Here is a 25,367-nt window from a genome sequence, read left to right as displayed (position 1 = left end):
AGTAGGAGACTTTCCCCCAAAACATAAATAAAGTGGAAGTATACAAAAGCAAATATTATTTTCCACCTTATTGTAGGTTTTGTTTCAATTAAAAAATAGCATTTTTTACAGTTTATTATTGTTTATATTCTGAATAAGATATATATGGAGGCACCAAAATCTTTTAAGGGCTTGGGGTCTCTAAAGGTCTTAATCTGACCCTGCATGCAGTGAGAGGTTACTGGGCCAGATGGATACCTTGATCCCAGTTCAGCAAGGCTGTGCTACTGCTCTTAACAAAGAGTTGCAATCAGCACTAGTCCTACTCAAGGTAGACCCACTGAAATTAACAGGCATGAGTTAGATTTATTACTTTAAGTGGGTCTACGCTGAGTAGAACTTGGTGGGATGCTGAATCCTGCAGCACAGTTCTTGACAGGAGTGACACCCTGCCAGCATGCAGCAGCCCTATAGTACATGCTTTCCTAGGAGTAAGTCCCGCTGAGGTCAATGGAGCTCGATTCTGAAGAGATGTACAGCAGGTTGCACCGTAGGGACAATGATTTTGAGGGTGCCTACCTGGGTGTGAGGGATGCGGGTGGCGCTGTGGGTTAAACCACAGAGCCTAGGGCTTGCCGATCAGAAGGTCGGCGGTTTGAATCCCCACGACGGGGTGAGCTCCCGTTGCTCGGTCCCAGCTCCTGCCCACCTAGCAGTTCAAAAGCACGTCAAAGTGCAAGTAGATAAATAGGTATCGCTCCAGTGGGAAGACAAATGGTGTTTCCGTGCGCTGCTCTGGTTTGCCAGAAGTGGCTTAGTCATGCTGGCCACATGACCCGGAAACTGTATGCCGGCTCCCTCAGACAGTAAAGCGAGATGAGTGCCGCAACCCCAGAGTCGGCCACGACTGGACCTAATGGTCAGGGGTCCCTTTACCTTTTACCTGGGTGTAGGCAGTCATCAGACACATGGGTCTGTACTACTCAGAACAGACCCACTGAAATTAATGGGCACGATTAACACTGACAGGTCACTTCCTATCCAGGGAACTCCGGGGAATTAAATATAACCCAGGGCAATTTAGTCTCAAGTAACACTACAATTAGGGATGCGGGTGGCACTGTGGGTTAAACCACAGAGCCTAGGACTTGCCAATCAGAAGGTCGGCGGTTCGAATCCCCACGATGGGGTGAGCTCCCGTTGCTCAGTCCCTGCTCCTGCCAACCTAGCAGTTCGAAAGCACGTCAAAGTGTAAGTAGATAAATAGGTACCACTCCGGCAGGAAGGTAAACGGCGTTTCCATGCACTGCTCTGGTTCGCCAGAAGCGGCTTAGTCATGCTGGCCACATGACCTGGAAGCTGTACGCCGGCTCCCTCGGCCAATAAAGCAAGATGAGCGCCGCAACCCCAGAGTCGGTCACGACTGGACCTAATGGTCAGGGGTCCCTTTACCTTTACCTTTAACACTACAATCGTTAACCTCACTTTCCTGCGAGTCAGCCTCAGTGAATTCAATTGGACTTACTTCTGAGTAGACACTGTGAGGATCGCAGTGTCAGGGCCACCCCCATACCCCACAAATGTCTCCGCGTCTATTCCCCCTCCTCAAAGAGCCACCTGCTCGTCTTCCGCTGACCAGGGGCGCCTCCCTCACCTGCGGGCAGCCCCGAACCGCCGCCTGCTGCGGAGTCTCCTCCATTCCGCTCTAGATGGCTTTGCCCGGCAGTCGCAGATCCCAAACTCAGGGGCCAGAACAGAAGCAGCGGAAGGAGCAACATCACCGATGGCTTCTCTCGAACAAAGGGCGCTGCCGGAGAGCCCGAGGAGCACCGATTCCCACCGGGCGGCGGAAAATGCTTGCGAGAGGCTGAGTGTCGGACGAGCCCGTGGACCCGGCTCAGAAAGGCTTGAGGGAAACTTCCCCGCTCCCCTCCCGGGGCATAGCGCCGCCCCGCGCAGCCACAGCCGCTAAGATACGCGCGCGGTGGGGGTGGGGGGAAGAGAGAGCGTGGCTGTTAAGGTGAAAGAACTTTCTTGAGCGTAACTCCTGTTACATTGGAATAGGATAGGAATGAACACTGCAAGGGTGTTCGGAATAGACAGACAGGTAGATAAGAGGTGTGTGTGTTTCAAACAGCAAGGTGAATTTTCCCACTTTTAAATAATAATAAAAAAAGATAGAAGATGTGTGTCTTGTATAAAAGAATGGATTTAAAAACTGTAGACGCCCAAAACAGTGAAAAGATTAGGGTGCCCCCCTCCCGGCTGTGCAATTCGAAATAAAAATAGTAATAAACCTTGGAAGAAAATTTTATTTTTGGAAATGTATGCAAAACCTAAATGTTTGCTGAAATTAAAAGAGCTTATGCTTCCATATTTTCTGGTTGCAAAATTATTTCAAAAACAATTTTAACATTGGGTGAGGGGTTATGGGCGGAGCCAGGATTTATGTTCGGGGGCAGGCTTCATGTTGCGGGGGGGGGGCCGCGCAGAACCTCAGTTAAGTATTTTTATGGATTTGCTTGATTTGGAGAGGGGGGCAGCCGCCCCTCCCTGCCCCTCTTGGCTATGCCCTTGTGAGAGGCGCCCCTTCTCCGCTGGTGAGCTATGCATGAGCTTAGTTGGCTACTGGATAATCCAACACTTGAATATTCATAATTTTAATGTATATTTGTACGCAATGTTAGATTTACTCAGAGCAGACCCACTGAAATCCATCAACTTGACTCTATGTAAACTGCACTGAGCTTTTCACTTTTCAGTAATACATGTGTTTTGTAAAAAAAAAAATTTAAATAAAAAATTGCCTTGCACCTGCATACATTCAGGGTTGGTGCCAGACAGACCTGTCCTGGGGAAAGCATTCCATAGGCAAGGAGCTGCCACTGAAAAGGCCCCTCCTCTTGTCCTGCTTAGTGCCAGGAACATAGGAAAGTGTCTCCTATTGAGTCCATCAAACTTAGTGTTGTCTGCACTGACTGGCAGCAGCTCTCTGGGGTTTCAGATTAGGAACATTCCAAACCCTACCTGGAAATGCCAGGGATTGAACCTGGGACCTTCTGCGTGCAAAGCAGGTGTGAGGAATGTAAGAAGAGCTTGCTGGATCAGGCCACCTAGACAAGCCCAGTATCCTGTTCTCTAAGTGGTTGACTTGAACACAAGAGCACTTTCCCCTCCTGTGGTTTCTAGCAACTGGTATTCAGAAGCATTATTGCCTGTGACAGTAGAGGCAGGGCATGGACATCATGATGTGTAGCCACCAATAGCCTTATCCCCTGTTAATGTCTCTTAACCTTCTTTCTTTCTTTTAAGGCGTCCTATTGGGGGTGAGTTCCACTTCTTAACTATGCTCTTCTACAATAGTGTGTGTGCAACTTCAACTTCAACAACGACTTTATTGTTTTATTATTATTTATTATGCATATTAATTGCCTCATAGCAATGACTTTAGGTGAATTTAAAAACAACAGCAGCAGCAGCAACAACAACAGAAATGCAAACGTATAAAATTGCAGCGCCTGAAAACACAACAGAACAATTTTATTCTGGTAAAATATCAGCAAAACACACTTCCATTCTCTCTCTCTCTCTCTCTCTCTCTCTCTCTCTCTCTCTCTCACACACACACACGCAAAATCCATTCCATCACCTTTGAGGTGCTTGCTGTAAAAATGTGAAAAGTAGACTCTCCCCATTCCAAGAAGCAGCAGCAATTCATCATTCAAAAGCCTGGTGGGTGGGTGGACACACACACACACACACACACACTTTGCCTTGCACCTGCATACATTCAGGGTTGGTGCCAGACAGACCTGTCCTGGGGAAAGCATTCCATAGGCAAGGAGCCGCCACTGAAAAGGCCCCTCCTCTTGTCCAATCTTTCTTTGGTGGGGTCACCCACAGTACAGTCCCTGATCATCTAAAATGAGAGTGGGAAACCTCAGGCATGGGGCTTGTCAGTCTGGCCTTGAGGACCCTCCTCACACCCTCTCTTCAGCTACACCCTCTCATTATGCTATTTTGGGTCCCCTTCCCTTAAAAAAAAAACCCCTGCAATCCCCGTGACTCTTCCAAGCCCACTGACATTCCCCTCATTTACTACCTGTAATGGTTAGGTTCACTGTTGAAGAAAGCATACAGCTTAGCTTGGAATTACAGGTGGGAAGAGGTGATGTTGCACTCAGGTCATTTTTGCCAGCTTCCCATTAGGAAATGTGGTTGGCCACTGTGAGAACAGGATGCTGGACTCGATGGGTTTTTGGCTTGATCCAGCAGGGCTCTCCTTGCTTGCCACTTCAGATTGCAATTGCACAACACCATGTTTGTATGCTTTCTTGGTTCCTGTCTCCCTTAAATCTCCCAGCAAGCATCAGGAGAAAAACCTAAAAAAACTTGTTTGCTTAGGTCTCCCTTGAGATGGTGGTTTCCCCTCTCACTGTGGGTGTCAATGAACACAGGAAAGCTAGGGTGAGTGTGTTATCAACATATGCAGTATTATGAATGGTCATAGGCTTCTGCCCTGGACCCATTGTTGTTCAGAATCTTTATAAATGATTTGGAGGAAGGTATTGAGGAGATGCTAATCAAATTTGCAGATGACACCAAACTGGGAGGGGTAGCTAATGCTGCTGAAGACAGAAGCGGCACTCAATACGAACTTAGTAGATTCGAAAACTAGGTAAGGTTCTGCACTTAGGCAGGAAGAACCATGTACACAAATATAAGATGGGGGACACCTGGCTTAGTAGCAGTACATGTGAGGTCTTAATGGGCCACAAGCTTAACATAAGTCAACAGCATGATGCAGCAGCAGAAAAAAGCTAACACTAGTCTAGGCTGCATCAACAGAAGTATAGGAAAGTAATACTACTGCTCTATTCTGTCTTGGATGCGGGTGGCGCTGTGGGTTAAACCACAGAGCCCAGGGCTTGCCGATCAGAAGATCAGCGGTTCAAATCCCCGCAACGGGGTGAGCTCCCGTTGCTCGGTCCCTGCTCCTGCCAACCTAGCAGTTCAAAAGCACGTCAAAGTACAAGTAGATAAATAGGTACCACTCCAGCGGGAAGGTAAACGGCGTTTCCGTGTGCTGCTCTGGTTCTCCAGAAGCGGCTTAGTCATGCTGGCCACAGGACCCGGAAGCTGTACGCTGGCTCCCTCGGCCAATAAAGCAAGATGAGCGCCGCAACCCCAGAGTTGGTCACGACTGGACCTAATGGTCAGGGGGGTATTCTGTCTTAGTCAAACCATACCTGGAGTCCTGTGTCCAGTCCACAGTTTAAAGATAGTGACAAACTGGAACATGTGCAGAGGAGGGTGACCAAGACTGATCAAGAGCCTGGAAACCAAGCCTTGTGAGGAGTTGTTGAAGGAGCTGGGTATGTTTAGCCTGGAAAAGAGACTGAGAGGAGATATAATAGCCACCTTCAATTATCTGAAGGGCTGCCTCATGAAAGATGGAACAAGCTTGTTTTCTCCTGCTCTGGAGGACCTGAGCCAATGGCTTCAAGCTACAAGAAAGGAGATTCCAATTAAAGATAAGGAAGAACTTTCTGACAGTAAGAGCAAGAGCTGTTCAACAGTGGAAGGTCTTCCTTGGGAGGTGGTGGCCTGTCCTACCTTGGCGGTTTTTAACTGAGGTTGGATGGTCATCTCCTTCCTTGGAAGTTTCTAAGCAGAGGTTGGGTGCATCTATCAAGGATGCTTTAGTTGAGATTTCTGCATTACTAGATGACCCTTGGGGTTCCTTCTAACTCTACAGTTCGATGATTCTAACCTTGTAAATATTTAAGCTTTACACTGAATCATTAACAAACTGTCTCTTATATTTCACAGCAATTTTGCTACCCTTACATTTTTATTTAGTCCATCATATCCATAAGTGTATACACTAAGGGTGAGGGGTCTTTTCAGCCTCAGGCTGCATTCCTTTGTGGGGAATCTTCCAGGGGCCACATGCAATTTGTGGATGTGGCCAGAAGTAGGTGCAGCAAATGGATGTGACTTTTACCTTTGTGTAGTATAAATCAGATGCTGATACACATGCACAAATGCGCCCCTCTCCAGGCAAGCAAGAGGCATCATCCAAGTTCAAGGACACATTTGAGCCAAAGAGTTCAAAGAATGTATGAGGGACACGGCCTAGGGAGAATCCCAAGGGCCAGATAAAGAGGCCTGCAGGGCGTATTTGGCCCCTAGACCTGATGCTCCCTACCAGGCCTGGGCACAGCATGTTTGAGGCACGGAGGCGGGAGTCATGTTAGAATAAAATTATAAACTCAAACAAAAAAGCAGTGGTCCCGGGCTGGCTTAGTCCTCTGAGGCCTGGGGCAAATGTACCCGGCTGCTTCCCCCTCGCCACCTGCTGCACAGCCTGCTCCCCACTCCTGATAGATACAGTCCACGTAGAGAAGATGAGCAGGTGCTGGAATCTGTGTGCGTGGGTGTGCGTGCCCCAAGTAGCAAACCACTGAACTGAAGACGATACCTTCTTAGGGAAAAAGGTCAGAGGCAGGAAGGAGTATAACGGGGCTTCCTGTACCTACTGAGCTTTGCTTTAGCGACTTGATCTTCCAGATCTCTGACATGTTCCTATATTTAGTTGTCCTTTGTGCCTACTTCACACTCCTCAATTCTACTTCCTGGTTTATTCTTTGGTTATGACTTTAATCCTTCAGCCTGATGGCTACATACTCCTCAACCATCCTGATTTGAGCAGGACATCCTAGAATTACAGAAACCATGCTGGTTTCTGATTGGATCCCAGAATGTCCTGGGTTTTTTGGTCCAGCACTCTTGCATGAGTCAGCTGGCTTGCTCCGGAGCACTGGACCAAAATACATTTGTTTTTTGGTCTTGTGCTCTCACACAAATCGGCTGGCTTCTGCAACAGCTCGGAACCAAAACACTGAGCATCCTGATTTTTATTAGCAGGATGCTGGTGGTTATGTAACTGGTTTGCTGCATGGTTCCTGGCCCATCTCTCTCTCTCTCTCTCTCTCTCTCTCTCTCTCTCTCTCTCTCTCTCATCTGATGAGATATAGTGCACAAAATCTTAGCCTATAGTAAATATGTTGGTGTGTAGCCCTATATCGGGACGCGGATGGCACTGTGGGTTAAACCACAGAGCCTAGGACTTGCCGATCAGAAGGTCAGTTGTTCGAATCCCCGCAACGGGGTGAGCTCCCGTTGCTCGGTCCCTGCTCCTGCCAACCTAGCAGTTCGAAAGCATGTCAGAGTGCAAGTAGATAAATAGGTACCACTCTGGTGGAAAGGTAAATGGCGTTTCCATGCGCTGCTCTGGTTCGCCAGAAGTGGCTTAGTCATGCCGGCCACATGACCCGGAAGCCGTATGCCGGCTCCCTCGGCCAGTAAAGTGAGATGAGCGCCACAACCCCAGAGTTGGTCACGACTGGACCTAATGGTCAGGGGTCCCTTTACCTTTTAGCCCTATATCAATTGAATTTGGTGTGACTTACCTCTGAGGAGCTTTCAGATTTCATCCTTCATTTTAACTCTGCTGCCACATAACTCTGCCATCTCATTTTGGTATTTAGTATTATTGGGCTTTAAAAAACAAGCAATTTCTAGCCCCCCCACTCCCCGTAAAAAATAGTGTTTTCCTTTTCATAAGCCCAAATACATAAATTTGAACCCCAAATCGCTGGTGCAGTTGGAATGGAGCTGAGCAGGCACGGGGCTCTGTGAAACACACTAAGAGCTCAAGCATCCTGGGAAAAGTACAGTGACACTCCTCCAGATTGTACAGCACAGTTCTCCAGCCAAGAAACATATTCAAAAGTGCATGTTACTACAGTAAAGTGTGCACAAAAATGCATATATTAGTGGAAATATCATACAAAATGTATTAAGGGGAAATGATTTGCAGAAATGTGTGAACTGGGCAAAACTGTAAACAAAAATTTGTATTGGGAGAAATTTGCACTAAAATGCTGATGAATTTTCATGAGGAACCTTTTTTCTTTTTAAATTGTACTGATTTGTAAATGTGGGGAACTCAATTTGGATTGGAAAAATGAGATAAACCAAAATGGAAAGATTTGTTGAAATATAACACACTAAGTTACCAGTTGCTGTCCCTCCCTTAAAAGAAAGTGGCAACTATAGCTTGCCAAGCCTCTTGTAGACTTAAGAAATCTAAGAATTGTTTACTGTGTCAATTATCTGAGATTCTCTTAACTAATTTTAGATCTATATTGTCCAATAATGTGGCCAGCAGCAGTTTCAGATGTTGTTTGGCCCAGAACATTGAGAAGCAATCTCCTACAGTATAAGGCTTCACCTTAACTACAATATTGCATACTTTTAATACTAGACTGTTCTTTTGGCTGGGACTGCTCACTGCTTTGGTTTAGGTTGAATCACAGCAGGGCATTAGATTACTCCTTCGTGTTTCCTGTAGTTCAGTGTTGATAAATAACTGGTCACAATGATGTCCTATGGCTAAACAGTTTTCTCAGTAAAATGCTATCAGGACTTTCTGCCCTGAATTCCATCGGCATTATTTAAGTGACATTGCTAATGGTTACGCTCCCTCTTCTAGATGTGGTGGGTCAAAGTGATGGGACTGTGAACTTGGCATACCCATACTTACCTTGGGTTGATCAAAAAATAAAAATAAAAATCGTCCCCGTTTAGCTTGCTAGGTATTTTGTAATATAGTCATGACAGTGTACAAGTTGCCAGGGAGGTATGTGCTTCAAGTACCTAATCATCAGGGCTTTGTTTTTGTTTTTCCAGCCAGAACCCACCTCTCAGGTTGGTGCCATTGCCACTACTGTGGTACCTCGCGTTACATACGCTTCAGGTTACATACGCTTCAGGTTACAGACTCCGCTAACCCAGAAATAGTGCTTCAGGTTAAGAACTTTGCTTCAGGATGAGAACAGAAGCCGCTTGGCAGCAGCGGGAGGCCCCATTAGCTAAAGTGATGCTTCAGGTTAAGAACAGTTTCAGGTTAAGTACAGACCTCCGGAACGAATTAAGTACTTAACCTGAGGTACCACTGTATAAGAGAACATGGGAGGTGTTCATGGTGGGTTCCAGCACCTCTTTTTCTAGAAAAATAGCACTGCTAGTCACCAATCCAAGCCAGATAACTTTTTATCTGCAGTGGTGCTGGGCATTGTGGGCCAAACAAACTCAAACTCCATGCCAGTCACACAAGAACTTCGTCAACATCACTAGTTCTAAGTGGCTACCTCCTTTAGACTTTTCTCATCCAAAAATCATTTCAGCTATCATATGTTTCTCACCGCTATGGCTGTTTTTATTTTACTTGTAACCCCCTCCCTCTACTTTATATAAATGTGATTTCTGGATTCCGGGGGGGGGGGGGGAGAGGGATGAGCACAAAACAGCACAGAATGATCTCTTTGTCATTTGGCACACACCACATTCAGTTAGCACTCTTTTCCTAAGGTTTTATTATTTTAATTCAAGGACTTTGCTTCATACAAAATGTAATTGTAGAAACAACTGCAGAATCCAAAGTTTGGCTGATAAATATTACTCAGGCAGCAAACTATTCAATCACAGAATTCCCAGCCCTCCCCATCAAATCCCCAAGCAAAGTTCCAGTTGTGTTGCATGTTTGGAACTTCCCTTCAGGTTTTTTTTTTAAACACTGTTTTTTTAAAATATAAATTTTGCAACAAACCCCCCAATTCATATCAAATATAATTAAAAATTAACAACTGATGAATACATCGTATCAAAAAGTACGAAGATAAACATTTTTACCATGCACATACTTTATATATATATAGATTTATATATATGTATGTATATATTTATATAATATGTATATATTTTACATGCAAATGTTACTTATTCAAAGTACAGCCACCACTAGACTTATTCTGGATGCAGAAAATGGGTTGTTGCATTTCAAGTTTTGGCAATGCACAAAGGGGATTCTGGGAAATCCCTGACCTCTGCTCTAGCAAAAGTTAGCTCTGGCTACGTCCCACTGAAACCGACAGAATAAACCTGTTGCGGCTAACTTGGGTCTCATTGCTGATTTGTTTTTTTAAATCAATGGGGGAATTGGGTACTTTTAAGTTTCTGGACTTAAATGGGACCCTCTCCTCCTAGACAGTGATGTGTCTTCCTTCAAAATGTGGTATTCTCAGCCCTGAGCATTCTGCTGAGGAATCTAGACCTCTGCTCCCAAATTCCAATGGCACCTCTTTTGTTTAGATGAGACTTAGCCATGGCTAACTTCAACTGTATTGGAACCTTCATGTGCATTGAAAGCAAGACAGCATCTAGGGCTGTTTGCAAATTGAAGGTTGGATATGTCAACCACTGAGATAGGTATTTGCAGTGGCAACAATATATTCAAAACCCACCATGCTCCTTTCTCCCAATACCCACCCACCCAGCCACACTTCCTTCCCCCGAGGATTCCCAGCCTTAATCTTCTTCTAATGCAAGAATTTAATTATTCACATTTCACATGTAAGTTGCAACTGTGAAGCGCCTCCATTTTACTTGTGTGGGGCTCTCACATCCAATTGATTCATATGGGGTTGGTGTGGGGGTGCGTGGGTGTGTGGGAGAGAAAGAAAGAATAGAGGAGGAAGGATAAACCAAAATAAAAGTTAAAGCCATTTATCTTCAGCTCTCAATATTTTGCATGCATGCTCAGAGAGGGCTATTCTCCTCCCATTTTATTTATTGGAGTATTCCCCCCCTTTAAAATTTCCAAGAAAGTTTTGTGCCTTTTCTATATGTAAAATGTAGAAAAATGTTTGGTCACGGTCATGCTGTAGCTTGAGACAAGGAAAAGTGTGTGGGGTGGGGGCTGTGGAACCCAACATATAAAAGCTGTGGAATGGATTATGTTTTTTAAAATTATGTTTTTAAAAAGTTTGCTCACCTCTTTTTCCATTTTTGATTTGATTTGTGAAAAGTGTCATCTTGTTGCATAGCCCTACAGTGTTTTTGTTTGTTTGCTTTAAAAAAAAATCACATCTATGATCTATTAACCATTCCTTTCTGTTCTTTTCTTTTGGTTAATGAAGTTTCTGTATGCATAATTACATGTGGATTAATAAGAGAGAGAGAGAGAGAGAAAGAAAGAGAAATTGAGAGAGAAGAGTGTGCTGGAATATAGTCCAGGGATGAGATTGGTCAAAAATCAGAAAACAAAACAAAGGGCAGAATACTCTAGAAGTAAAGCCTTGAGGTGGTATTGGGGCGTGTGTGCGTGTGCGTGCGCCATGTTGACCTGCCTCTGGTCATTTCACTATTACTCCATTTCCCCCTTTGGGCCTTTTTTGTCATCATCAGTAGGATGCCATGTTCTGTTTAACAATCCAAGCACATTAAGCAAGCTGTCTTACAGAATCAATCCCTTTCTTAAAATAAAACAGCCTGTCAAATAAGCAATCCTACCCAAACCCTGGCTTGCCCAGGCTGCTGCTCATTCTGCACTGAGTGCGACCTTAAGGTGAAATTAAACTATCTAAATCTGCAGTTAGCTCTTTTTGTGGTTGGAATATACTGGGATATGATGCTGACTCGTTTTCTCAGTAGTCTCACCTCCTATTTTGGCTGGTGTTTTAAAAAATACTGCATCATAATGTTTGCTATACTTTTGATCTGTCACTAGATGTCACTTTGGTGAAATTTGAAGAAATATTGATACATGAGGAAAACCTCTAACAACGCTACAGAAAGTTATCCCAAGTGCCTTGAGAGAACAAATTATCATTAGGGAAAAAATAGGACAATTTCAAAGGTACAGCGAAGTATTTATATTTCCTTGGCCAATTGGTTTATCAGCATTTATTTTTCTTTAAATAAAAACGTAGTGGTCGAAACACTGTTCCAGTAATGGTTTGGGATAACTGCCTCCTATTTAAATGGTGGCGGCTTCCTCTTTTATGAAATAGTTGAGAATAGCTTTGAACTTGGAAGATGCTCCTTTTAAAGAGAATAATGTAAATAGCATTGTCCTCGCTCATGCCTGCATGTTAAGAAACCCATTTGACTCAATTTATAACTAGATTTCCCCCGAAAGGCTATGGCATTAGCGGTGCTCAATACTTGAGTGTGATATTAAAAATCTGATTATAAATTGAGTCAAATGGGTTTCTTAACATGCAGGCATGAGTAGAAAACAGCAGGATGCTCAAATAAGGTTGGGGCAATTTAAAAACAAAACAAAACCAGCTTTCTCTAGCAAAATTTGGTATTTTCCTCTGTTTTCTCTTGCAGTTCTCCTGCTTCTGAATAACTGCACTTAACTGCACTTGTAGCAGCACCTAGTGACAATATAATGCATTAGTTCGTAGAGATTAAAAAGGGAATGCCTTCAAAAACAGCTCATATTTTACTTGCTCTTTCTGACAAGAAAAACCTCTCCAGCACAGTGGAATAAGAGGCACTGTGGTTAAGATCCAAAGATTCCCCTCTGTGAGATCCTTCAAATGTAGGGGCTGCTTGTATGAGAGGAAGATTCATTTCCATTAACAGACGGGACCCTTTTGATCCAGTCCATTATTTTTAACACAAACCAGGAAGTAGAGGGGAGAACTGAGCAACCACACAAGGTAGTCTCCTAAGGAATTTCCCAGGGAAGAGGCAAAACTGTGGAAAGACTCATTTGCAACCATGTGGATCTGAACGCATTTGCTTCAGAAACAGACATTGGTTACAGATGAAGGAAACAAACCCATCTGAGGGAGGAGGGCAGCCTCTTCCCACATTTCTTTTCAACTTCCTCCCCCAAACTAGCCTCCCCAGCTGCCTCAAGGTACAGAAATCATAGGGAAATGCATCCCATGTAGAGTCCACAGTGACATTTCAGTCCAAGGGTGGACTCCTGGGTGCCCTCCAGGCATTGTTGAGTGCTGGTCCTACTCACAAGTAGACCCACAGAAATGTATGGGCACAGCTTAGGCTCATTAACTTCAGTGGGCTTACACTGAGTAGAGCTTAGTTGGAGTTCACCGTCCCAGCCAGAACGAGCAATGCCCTTGGGTGATGGGCATTTGGAATTCAACATCAGTAGACATATTGGCCTACTTTTATTTTAGTCCATGATAGTGAATGAAGCAAAGATGCATGGATACCTCTGCAGCTTTCATGACCACAGGGCTCACTTTCCTGGAGCTGCCCAAGATCATGAAAATTGCAGTAACAAGTTTTATCCACAGGTTGTCTATCCCTTTGTCACATGACTGATCATATACCATAGGACAGAGAGAGGAAACTGACATTCACCCTACTTGGAAATGTCATTTGTGTAAACCCAGGGCTTAGCCACACTTCCTTTGTCCTGCTGCTTTCCCTTGGGGAAAGCACTTTTTAGCCCAGTCTGAGAAAGCTGGATAAGAAAGCCCTGGCAACAGTTTTTAAGGAGTGGGGAGATTTAGAGCAGAGATGTGGTAAGACGGGAGAAACGGGAAGGGACCCAATTCAAACTCCCCTTTCCTTAGAGCTGTAGCATTTCAGAGAACACAGACAAAGAGTTAAATATCCACTCTCTCCAGCTGCTTCTCTGCTTGAAATACAGCCTGCCCACCCTCCAAAAGTGGCTTTGCTCCTTAATCAACAATGTCAATGGGGCAGCCATCGCATCTTAAAGGAGAACAACTCCCGTCAGTCCTAACCACTGGCCATGCTGGCTGGGGCTGATGGGAGTTTGCAACATATCTAGGCCATTGTGTTGACTACCACCCCCTGCACTCAATAACATGTAATGTGCAGCTTAGCATATGTATTTAAATGTGCATTTGCATTTAGCATTTAACTCCTGCAAGTGATTTTTTTTAAAAAAATGCAAATAATGTCAAGGTGTGGTTTGAAAATCGCCAGGATCACAGCAGAAAGAAATTCCACTCCTGCTGTGGTCCTGCTGATAACCCCTTCTCCAAAGGTGCTAAATGGCAGGGCAGGGGGAATCTCCTCCCAATACGGAGGCAAGGGTTAAACAAAGGCACATTTTAATGTCCTATGTAGTTCAGCCCTGAGAGGATTTTGCCCCACTTTCCTCCCTCAGAGTTATTTCAGACATTAAGGGGGACAAACCTGGATTTGCTCCCAAAGTGTTAAACCCTGGCAAGGAGCCACAGACAATGTCAGCCGCACAATTGTGCCTGTATGATGCAATGAAGCACATGATAGTTTTAAGGTGCGGAAAGAGACTGTGCCTCCTGGTTCAATCCCTGTCATCTCCAGGTGAGACGGGGAGAGACACTTCCCTCCCACCTGGAGCACCAGAGAACTGCTGCTAGTCGATGTCACATGACTAATCTAAATGTACTCATATATGACAGCTTCTTGTCTTGCTTGTGATGGGGTCACTTTTCCCTGCAAGTCTCTTTCCTTATCACTGCCTCTCTCCTCTGCTCACTCTCAAAACATAGAATGTTGCCCTCCTCAGGTTGGGCTGGGTCTTTCAGCTTTGTTATGTGCAGGTGTTTTATTTTTGTTTGTTTTTTTAATAACAATGTTTTAGCTTTTCATGAAAGTGCTCAAGCACACGCACACATGCGCACGCACACACACGGAAACAAGCACCTGATGCACAGAAACACACACACACAGAGACAAAAAAAGCAGAAATCTCATCCCTGAGAATCAGAATTAGGGTTTTCCCTCGGGGCTTTCTTGTTTTATCCCCCCCCCCTCAAACCACCACAAAAAAGGACAATAATCACAAGTCTCTTCAATTGTCTTCAACACCCAACAATGTGCCATGAAGAGCAACCAGAGCTTCTGTAACCAAGTTAAGACTTAGATGTGTAGAGCAGTAGGGTCCTGCTTTTGGCAGAAGAACATTTGCCCCTGTTGCTAGATGCTTGTCGAAATCTCTCTAATATCCCTGCACCCCCCCCCCACACAACAAGATCTGAAAAAAGCACACACAGAATTTTGTACTTGTCCGCCTTCCAATCTATGTGGAATTATTGACTCAGCACTGGTCAATACTTGAAGCCTTCCAAACCCTCCTTGTGGGTCACCCCACTCCACCACACGCATCCTCCTGATGCATCGGGAACAAGAGATTGCGTCTTCACCATGAGAGATTCCTAAGATCAGGCACTTAGTAGTGAAGAATTGGCGCCTTCAGTATGAAACAACAGTGGAGCTGGAATGACAATAGGACTAGTTCTCTACAGTGAAGGACTCTTGGTTTTGTTTGTTTGTTTGTTTGTTTGTTTGTTTCTTCTTCTTTTACTGTACAATTTACAAAAAAAAATGCACACAATGAAAAGTTAGTTTATCTAACAGCTCAATATAAAACCAAATGACACATTTTCTTTTGCCAGACCCCACCCTTCTCTCTCTCTCTCTCTCACTCACTCTCACTCTCTCGCTCTCACTCTCGTGCTTTGATTGTAAACAAGACAAAATTATGAAAGGGGGCATATCACATCCAAAACAGAGGAACTGATTTTTAAGTTGTCAGCAGTAGGAGCAGCAGCAGCAGGCTGGGAGCCAACCTTGCCTGCCAAACAGCTCTCCTCTCCCAAGTGAAGGGGATGCTTTCCAAAAAGTCAATGGGAAGTCAAACCAATCAAAGTAGTCACAGACGGCAGCATGGCGGCTTCTGTCAGCTGAAAGGCCCCATTACTGGCTCCCTTGAAAAGGTTTCGCCTTGCCAAATGTCGAGTCCAATGCCGTCATGGGTGATTTTTGCCTCTTAAAGTGTGGACAAGAGAAATGATAGGTTCTGTTTGTAACTGTGACTGTCCCTTCCTTCCCCTCTTTCTATCCAAAACTGCATGATGCTCCAGTCCCAGAAAGTTCAACAGTTTTTTTTTTCTTTTTGGTTTTCTCTCCGGGTCTTTTGCTTATCTTACAGTTTTATTGTTGAGAAAGGAGAGGGCGATGTTAACTGCAATGCAGCAAGAGACGAGCAAGATCTCCCTTGCCCTGTCCTTCCAAAGAACAGCAATTCCTACTGATCCAGGGCCTTCTTAGCACTAAAGGACAGACAGGTTTCAGTATGAGAGAGAGGCGTCGTCTCTTGACAGCATTGTGCGCATGCACAGAGACAAGTCTTCTTCATTTGGGGGGGGGGGGTTTCCATGAGGAGGCACTTCTTCCCTCCTCTTTATCCCTCCAGCCCTGAAGCTGTGGGGCTGAACGTATGTGTGCACACATAAACACAGAGCTTTATGTATAATATTCATCAGTTTCGTGTGCAAGAACTCCGGGGTTTTTTTCCTGCTAGCACCAGTCATCTTCATCTCGTTCATGGTAATAGCTACGTGCTCTGGTGCTGGTCCCAGGGCCGGCACTGAGGCCCAATGTATAATGGTATCCATTGGGGACTCTACGGATTTGGTGGGACTGGGACGTCAGGGAGGAGACGTAAGAAGTCCGGGATGACCGTCCTGAATTGGTGGCCACAGCCTCCTCAAAAGTGAGTGTGTCCTCAGGCACAGCATGGTACGGACTGTCACTGTCTTCCCGGTGCCCCAGGTAAGGGTCTGAGCCAATCCGGGCCATCAGGGGCTGCGAAGGGCCCTGGGAGTCACCATGCAGCAAAGCGTTGTGCTCAGAGAGACCCCGGCTCAAGCGTCCCGGGGAGAAAGTTGGCAGGCCAGTCTGGAAACTGGAGAAGTGCACAGGCGACGAGTTGGCAGTCTTGTACGTGATGCTGGGGCGCGGGGTCAGTGGGGTCTGCGGCAGTTGCCTCCGGCCACGGGACGGGGTGCTTGCACCCGAAGTTGACAGCAAGGGGCTCTCATTAACTGAACCACTGCCCTACATGAAAATTGGAACAAAGCAAATGAACAAAAAAAAGAAAAAAAGAACAACGAAGGGGAGGGGGAACACCAGACAAACGCAGAGGTGTATGGCAGGGAAGGTGATAGTGGGGAACCAAGCAACAGAAGATCAAGTGACATGAAAAGAAGGGTGGGGGGAATATGTTACAAGATGAAAGAAAATGGAAAGAGAGAGTTTAGACGTGCAGTCGGGGAACGACTGTGTTAAGGAGCAATCTGGAACAGAGGTATAGACCCAGGAAATCAAAAGGGCTGGAGAAGGAAAGGATTCCAAATGGGGGGAAAACATCCAGTGGGTTAGGGTGACAACGTAGGAGAGCAGACAGTTCTGGGGCAAATGGGAATGCAAGTTGACCAACAAAATCCTCCCACATGCCTCAAAAGCCCAAAATAGATTTGCTTCATGACCAGAAGCATTACTGAACATTATGGGACTTGTTTGCTCAGCCTTCTCAAGTTTAACTTATGAACCACCTTTCAGATAAATTTCAATGTGATTCACAACCATATACTAAAATGGGTTTAAATGCTAAAAATGGGTTTAAAACACAATACAAGTAAACACTCAAGAGTAAACAGAGACGCAATTCCATGCCTCTCCACAATCCAGCTGGAAAAAACTTGTCAAAACAAAAACACCTTCCTGCAATCAGCAGGGCTGAACCACTGATGGGCAGAGCCATAGCTTTAAATGGGCAGAGCCACCTTTCTTTCTGCTACCCCTTCTCTCTCACAGTTTCTTTATACCACCCTTTCTCCCTCTTTCTCTCTGTCCAGTGGGCTGCTGGTGGGGGGCAGATTGCTCTTGCTAGAGATATTAATCGCTCACTTGCAAGGGCCTTAACCCTTTTATTGCTCCATCATTTTTGGCTTCCCCACATATTTTATTTTATTTTATTTTATTACAGGGAGGGAGTAAATTACAACCCTCTTTCTTCCACCACAAAGGAGTTGCTTAAACTGAATCACAAATGTACAAGCAAACACGAGAGCAACAGTGATCCAACCATTACCTGCTGCCCAACCAGCCTTCTTCTCTCCCTTCAGGATGTCTCCAACCACATGAAGTTAAGACAAATGCCAAGAATTTGTACATGAGCTTCTGAAGCTCTGACAAAGGCCAAAGCATCTGTTGCTCAGTCATCAGTAGAAGGTACCCACCACCCTCTTCCCACCCTCCTTCTGGCTCCTCACCTGTTTCTGTGTTCCATGCTCTTGCCCTCCATTGGGTGATGTTGGCCGACTGCGCTCTGATAACTTGGGCTGTGAGTGGTCTCTGCTCCCATATCGGTCGCAGGAGTAAAAGCGCTGCTTTTCAGAGGATGAAGAGGAGTGAAGTTTCCGCTCCTGGGACCGGCCCCTCTCCTGCTTTTTGGTTTTGGATGTTGCTTCACCTACTCATCAAACAAAAAGGAATCCCAGTGGTGTCAGAGGCCCATCTGATAGCATCTTGCTTCCCATAGAAACATGGGAACATGCCTTAAATGAGAACTGGCAGCAGTTCTCCAGGGTTTTACAGTGGGGTCTCTGTAAACCCTGCCTGGAGATGCCATGGTTTGTACCTTCTGCAAAGCAGATGTCCTAACATTGAGCTTTCCCTAAATAAAAAGTGGCTGTCAGGCAGCTTTCTTAAGGGAATTCCATAAATCGGGCACCACCACCAAGAAAGCCCTGGCCATGACCCGAACTAAATTGAGATGACACAGAAATACCCAGCATGCCCAGTGTGTATGGTATATCCCTTACGTACATAATTTTGCAGGAGGTGGAGGAGGTACAGCATCTGGGCTCTTGTAGGTGTGACAGTGTACTAGCCCTGACAATAATCATAAGAACATCACCTGACAGCAGCCATCCTATCAGAGTATAGCAGAGGGAAGGAGAGAAGGGAAGGGAAGCAGAGCTACTCCATTGGCTCAGCTGAGAGATCAGGAATTGCATCCAATGTTAGTTCTACTCAGATGAGACCCACTGAAAATAATGCAATTGACTAACTTAGGTGTACTAATTTCAATGGATCTATGCTGAGGAGGACAAACATTGGATACAACACCAGCAACTTTTCAATCCTTCTCCCCTTGAACTCTTTCATACCAACTGGCCATTGGAAGAACTTGCAACCTATCACTGGAGGAGGAAGAGGAATGCGGGGGCAAGTGCACCGCCCCCGGCAGTACGATACCGGTGGGGTGCCACCGCGGCTGCCCCCCTGCCTGCGCTGGGTGCCATGCCCCCACGCTATGCCCCCATGACGTGCACCACGCCCCCAGGACATGCACCCGCCTGCTCTCCACCCCCTTACTGGTGCCGGAGCATGAAGCTCCACCATTGCAACCTATAAACCTGTACCTGAGTTGTCTTATTTCCTCCTCCCTCCCAGTCCATTTTCTTTTAATATCCCTCCTTTGTAAAATATGGTTGCTGTTGTTGTACTTGTAGCCATTGTTGTTGTTGTTATTTTTATAGTGCCTTCCTCTGAAGACCTCGGGGAAGTTCACAACAGAAAAATATGAAATGAGAATACAAGATACATAATAAAACAAAAACAAATCATTAAGCATCCTCCCACAAACACAGTTAAAAAGCCATAGAATGTTAATCACACAAACACCTGGTTGAAGAGAAACATTTTTCCCTGGTGCCTAAAGATAGGTAATGAAGGCTATGCTTTCAGTCTGTCTTGTTTGTAGTGAAATGTAAGCACACCACCCAACCCGTTTTTTAAGGTACCCTCACCTGCAGCATCACCATCAGCCAGGTGGCTGGGTGGTTTGTCAACAGATTTCTGTTTCCTCTCTTTCCGCCTGTGGCAGCGGTGATGGTGGTGGTGGTGGGTGTGCTCCACTGGCCGGGAATGCTCGTAGAGGTGTGTGGCATGGGGACGCTGTGGGTTCAGTGTGGAGATGGAACGCTTCATGGGGCTTGTATCTGGGATGGGCTGTGGACAAAGGCAGGGTGAGGTTGGGGTGAGGAAGGGGAAAGAAGAGAGCGCAAGGTAGTTGTTGGTTCAGTGTGTAGCCTCCCTCCTCCCTAGCGCAGCACCCTCTTTCCATCCCTTAAAGGCAACAACAGGGAGGTGGGCATCGTTAACCTATCAAATTTACTTTTCACAAGATACGGCAACTGCCACCAGCTTAAATGTCTTTGTAAAAGTACTGGGCAGATTCATGGAGGACAAGAAGGCTATGCTCGACCTCCACTGTTGGAGTCAGTATGCCTCTGAATATCAGTTGCTGAAAATCACATGTGGGAAGAAAGCTCTGTTGCACTTAGGCCCCACTTGTGGGCTTCCCATAATGGGCATCTGTTTGGCTGCTGAAAGAACAGAATGCTGGACTAAATGACCATTGACCTGATCAAGAGAGACTTTCCTTCTAATCTACTTGATCTTTCTAGGCAAGGATGGAGATATTTTTTTTCCCCCTGTATCACAGTGAGGAGGAGACCAGTGGCCCCCCCATATGTTGCTGGACTACATGAATTACAAATAATTTGGTCTGATTGGAGTTGGAGCCCAACATATGGAAGGCTACAGGTGTTCACCATCCTTTTTCAAAGTCAGCATTTCAAAGCCTTACACTTGTGTGTAAAGAGGATCTGCCCAAGCCAAGACAAGAGCACCAAGTTGCAATCTAACGTATTTTTACTTGCAAAGGAAACCCATCACATTCAGTTCTTAATGTCAAAGGGGTGGGGGGAAGGGATGCTGAGAAGGCCATGCTCCCTTATTCCTGACATGTGGGGGTTTTCTCTGCAGTTATTTAGGGGGACAGAAAATGCACTCTACTTCTCAGGGCAACTCAATCTGCTCCTATGGCCTTTCCAGGTGTACTCTTTATGAAACTAGAACTCTGGGGGTTTTTTTTTCCTTTCTGTTTTTCCCCGCACTCTTCCACATGCCATCATGGTAATTCCTTTGCTATTCCAGAATATTGCAGTGATCAAACCACTTTTTCTTCTATCATAGAAATAATGAATGAATGAATGCAATATTTTGTGAAAGAACTGGAATGCTTCTGTTACAGATAGGTAGCCGTGTTGGTCTGCCATAGTCAAAACAAAAATTTTTTTTCCTTCCAGTAGCACCTTAAAGACCAACTAAGTTAGTTCTTGGTATGAGCTTTCGTGTGCATGCATCTGAAGAAGTGTGCATGCACACGAAAGCTCATACCAAGAACTAACTTAGTTGGTCTTTAAGGTGCTACTGGAAGGAAAAAAATTTTTTGTTTTGGAATGCTTCTGTAATTTTAAAAAAACAACCCACTTTTCTTTTTGACAGGACGGTATTCCTAGCTCAGACCGAAAACAGGGAACTTAATAAATTTCTGCTTGTCTAATCTCCAAAAGAAATCTGGAATGCCAGGAGTTAGATTCAAAATACGTCTACCTGCTCGTAACTCTGATTCTTGCAGGTTGGAAGAAAGGGGACATAGAAGGGGTGTGACTACAGCCACAGATCTTTTCTGAATCCAAACACATCCTGCCATTGTGAGGGCAGTAAAAAGCACCATCAGCTTCCAAAAAACAGAGATCTGTGACCTGTCATGTGGAAGGTCTGCTCCAAAGCTCCCACATTGGAATGAACCGCAGCCATAGCGCTATAGTCAGGCCCCATCTCCACCATATACTTAAAGATATACCATACCACTTTAAACAGTTGTGGCTTCCCCCAAAGAGTACTGGGCACTGTAGAGTGTTAAGGGTGCTTTGAATTGTTAGAAGACCCCTGTTTTCTGAAATTCTCAGAGTTGTTAAGCAATCAAACCCTCTTCCCAGGGAACTCTGGGAATTGTAGCTCTGTGAGGGGAATATGGGTTTCTCCTAACAACTCTTAGCACCCTTAACACATTAGAGTTCCCAGGATCCTTTGAGGGAAGCTATGACTGTTCAAACTGGTATGATACTGCTCTAAAGTTATAGTGCAAATGGGCCCTATGTCTGGAAGGGCGTTTATTTATGACAGGCTTCCTCAACCTCAGCCCTTCAGATGTTTTGAGACTACAATTCCCATCACCCCTTACCACTGGTCCTGCTAGCTGGGGATCATGGGAGTTGTAGGCCAAAAACATATGGAGGGCCAAGGTTGAGGAAGCCTGATTTATCTGATATATTCCAGGAATGATCTTAGATTTTGAAGTTGTGCCGGGGCTGTAGCCCAGGAGTAACTGAAGCCCCAAGAGTGACTTACTTCCAACTAGACAGCCTGTGGTACATGTCAGACATTTTCCCAGTTTGTGAAATTCTGAATTAAAAGTTATAAACACACAACTCCCAAAAAGGATGTTCACCCCAGTCACTTATCCATCTGTCACTTCAGTGCGGCTGGGACATCATTTAAACCACTTAGAGATTTTGTTTATCCCTCTCCCCCTGTTCCCAAAGGTCAACATGTGCTGTTATTCTTGAAGCCAAAATGGCACCACCCATGGACAAGAATGAGGTAGCCAACAAGCTTAGAGAAAATCTCAGCCCCTTCAAGACTGTTAAGTGGCACAGAAATATATGAAATAAATAACTAAACCTTGAGAGTCAGCAGAAGTACAAAGATAGATATAGAGAGGGGCGTTGGAAAGTTCTATCATGAGAGGAGGAGGGCCAAACAGCAGCCCAGTGAGGCTGAGCATGCACAGTGACCACGCTGGCTGGCATGGGGGGACGGGACCCAGAAAAGCAGGAAATGGAATGGAGTTGCTAGAATCCTGAACAGCAGCATTCCACACTCTGAACAGTCCTTAGGACGGCTGTACATGGTCACCATTCAACTTTCCTGCAAGGCCTTTACCTACCATCGCTCTGGGGAATTATGGGAAATTTAAATAGCAGCTAGGGCTATTTAGGGCTGCCAGTGGGCTTGGAGCACTACCAGAACAATCAGGGCCCATTTAAATCTGGAGCTGGCTCTGCATCTGAACACAGAACACGCTTCATTATAATGGAAGATTGCCACCCCAGGCGGGGAAAGGGGAGCTAAAAGGGTTGACAGCCTGAGGTGCAAATGCAGCCTTCTAAGCCTTTCTATCTGGCCCCTGTGATGCCCCCAGGCCACACCCCTCACTCCTCCTGCTTCATACTCTCCTTGAGTGTGTTTGCCTGGCTGGAATGTGTCTTTTAACTCCAACAACACTGCTTGCTTGCCTGGGGACAGAAGATGGAAAGAGCTGTTTGTAAAAACTCACCTATCGTATAAAGGAAGAATTCCCATTTATCGCTTGCCCCGAATTTTGCCTCTGGTCCCACACACCACTTGCATGTGGCCCCTGGGAGGTTGCCCCAAAGGAAAAAACCTTCCCCACCCTTCACTGAACAGACTTTAGAGAGGATACGACTTTTAAGTTCAAGCAAGCTACATACTGCCAGGTAACGCCCCGGTGACCGCACTTTGCCTCTCTGCAAGAAATTCGGACAGAAAATATATTGGAAGCAGCCCCCACCAGCACAGCCATTGTCAGACATCACAGCAGGTGCGTGCGGCAGACGAGATGATGGAGAGGTGGGGAAGAAAGGGTGGGGACGAAGGGGCAACCAGAGAGGGGAGACAAACAGGTAAAGGGAAGGGGGGATGAATAAGAGACAAGAGACAGAAATGGGTGTTAGTCAAACGTTATCCATGGAACTTGGTGAGGAGTCAAGACTGGTGATTGGTTATTCAAATGGAACTTCCAATGGAAGAAAGTGAGGTTAGATCTCCTCAGACTTCTCTGAAGCAGGGTTGTGGATACCCATGGCCCTTCTAAGTGTTGCTGGAACTACAATTTACACACTCCAACTCAACAAGCATGGGACACCCAACAGGGTGGGCCTTCTAGATGTTGGAGTGCTATATTTCCCATCACCCTACCTTGTGAAGCATGTTGGCTGGGGCTGATGGGGGTCGGAGTCCAGCAATGTCTGGAGAGCCAGAGATTCCCATCCCTGCTCCAGAGGGAGGCCTTACACCCAACTCATGCAGAATATTAACAGATGGAAAAGTTTCTGAAACTCAGGCCTTAGGGCTAAAGGACAGCACTGTTGGTCACTTGCTAAGGTGCACCGCAATGCACTGGGAGGCACTACATAGTAAAGTCCCTGGAAAATGCTCAGTTGCAGAAGCTCCCCCTGCTCCTTCCCATCACTGGTTTCCTATTTGGCTCAATCTGGGGGTGGTGTTGAGAAGGAGGTGGAGTACCAGCAGCTGCTCTTTAATCCCTTTTCTGCTCACTCTCTCCCATTATACATACAGCCCTCCAAACCTTACAGGGCTACAGCTGGTCCTTCTTGCTGGGGTTGATGAGAGCTGGAGTCCACCAACATGGGGCAGACTATAAGTTCCTCATCCATGCTCTAGCATGATGTAGAAAGGGAGAACAAGAATAAGGAGATCATGGCTTTGAGCATGAGATGGAGACCTCTTAAAATTTCTACCCTATGCATGGACACACAACCCAGGGAGTGAGGATTCAGCTAAATTCCTCTAGGTGCAGGAGGAAATCTTGGGGACAGAGTTCACCATTAGCAATTGCCGGAGCAGAATTTATTTCCCCCCTAAGGGATGAGGCAGATGTGGGTGGGAATGGCAGCTGCCACAAGAAAAGAGTTGGAGAATATTTGGCCTTTTTCAAAGTGTGTGTGTGAGAAAAAATCTCAGAAAGTGTCTCAGGAAAAAACGTATTCTGAGAAATGTCAGCTCTGTTCTGTTATAGATTTCAACTCACCTATGATGCTCTAGCCACCCTTCCCACCCACTTCCAACCTTTCTGTTGCTCCAGTGGCAGCAAATGAGAGAGCCTACCCTTGCTGTGGGTGTTTGTGGTCCTTGGGAAACTATATTTCCCAAGCCCAATTGCTCATGGTAGGCTGTGATGCAGCCAACCAGTGATGGAGGGCAAAAGATGGCAAAACCTCCTGCTTGTCACCACTGAAAAGCAAGGAGGTAAGCAAGTGGATCTCAGGGGTGTGGTGGACTGTGTTGAAGAAAGGGAATGAGAGGTTTGAGAGACAGCATGATGTTGTGTTGTTCCTTTGAGGAATACATGCATATGAGGTTAGAATGATGAGCTTTCCTCATTTTTAAGTGAAGAAAAGCAAGTTTCAATGACATCTCTAATTCTAGCTGAAGGAACCCAGGGCAGTGACATCCTTTTGTCTAGGTTGGGAAGTGAAGTTGTCCAAGAGCAGCTGGAGAATGATCACCAGCCATGTGTCAATGATGGAATGGTGTGTGAAATGAAAGACTAGACAATGCTCAGTCACACAGGTGATGATTGAGGCTGCATTATCTAAGCACAAGAGGAGGATTAAAAAAATATCTCCTGCAGATGAAATGTTTCTGGTTCTCTTATTAAGGCAGAAGATCCTTAGTAAGAAATTCAATTTGGGAAATGCAACTGAAATCAGGAGAGTTTCACACCTAGAATTAAATCAATGACCACCATCAATAGAATCAGTTGGTGAATTATTCCTGTTTGCCACAGCACCCCATGATCCTCTCGTCCTATGAGGTCAGGTGGTACTGAGTTACAGATCTTATATATGGCTCAGTCTGGCAATAACTGCTGATGAAGCAACTTCTGAGCTCTGCTTTTATGCATTATTCAGCCCAAGCGCTGTTCAGAGCTGTCTAGGGTACTCGTGTCATGCCTC

At 45.5% G+C, this 25,367-nt stretch overlaps 2 protein-coding genes across 11 annotated transcripts in view; both read right to left on the bottom strand.

Moving 5' to 3' along the window:
• LOC310754819 (uncharacterized protein) overlaps positions 1-1,915 on the bottom strand; it is a 149,653-nt gene extending 147,738 nt beyond the window's left edge. The window contains exon 1 of the mRNA XM_083597134.1: positions 1,634-1,915. Coding sequence (XP_083453260.1) covers positions 1,634-1,757 — 124 coding nt within the window. The 5' untranslated portion in view covers positions 1,758-1,915. The remainder of the gene's footprint in view (positions 1-1,633) is intronic.
• Positions 1,916-11,793: 9,878 nt separating this feature from the next.
• Positions 11,794-25,367, bottom strand: part of CACNA1B (calcium voltage-gated channel subunit alpha1 B) — a 328,172-nt gene continuing 314,598 nt past the window's right edge. For 7 of the 10 annotated variants that reach the window (XM_083597112.1, XM_083597115.1, XM_083597109.1 and 4 more), the window contains 3 exons: positions 19,485-19,686; positions 17,943-18,142; positions 11,794-16,725 (listed from right to left, as the gene is read on the bottom strand). In XM_083597112.1, coding sequence (XP_083453238.1) covers positions 16,186-16,725; positions 17,943-18,142; positions 19,485-19,686 — 942 coding nt within the window. In that variant the 3' untranslated portion in view covers positions 11,794-16,185. Of the gene's footprint in view, positions 16,726-17,942; positions 18,143-19,484; positions 19,687-23,099; positions 23,136-25,367 lie in introns of all 10 variants that reach the window. The other 3 variants (XM_083597106.1, XM_083597114.1, XM_083597113.1) reach the window with 3 other exon arrangements.

Source organism: Podarcis filfolensis (genome assembly GCF_964270895.1).
Source record: "Podarcis filfolensis genome assembly, chromosome: Z".
NCBI classification, from domain to species: domain Eukaryota; kingdom Metazoa; phylum Chordata; class Lepidosauria; order Squamata; family Lacertidae; genus Podarcis; species Podarcis filfolensis.
This window is presented reverse-complemented; position numbering and strand designations above follow the sequence as displayed.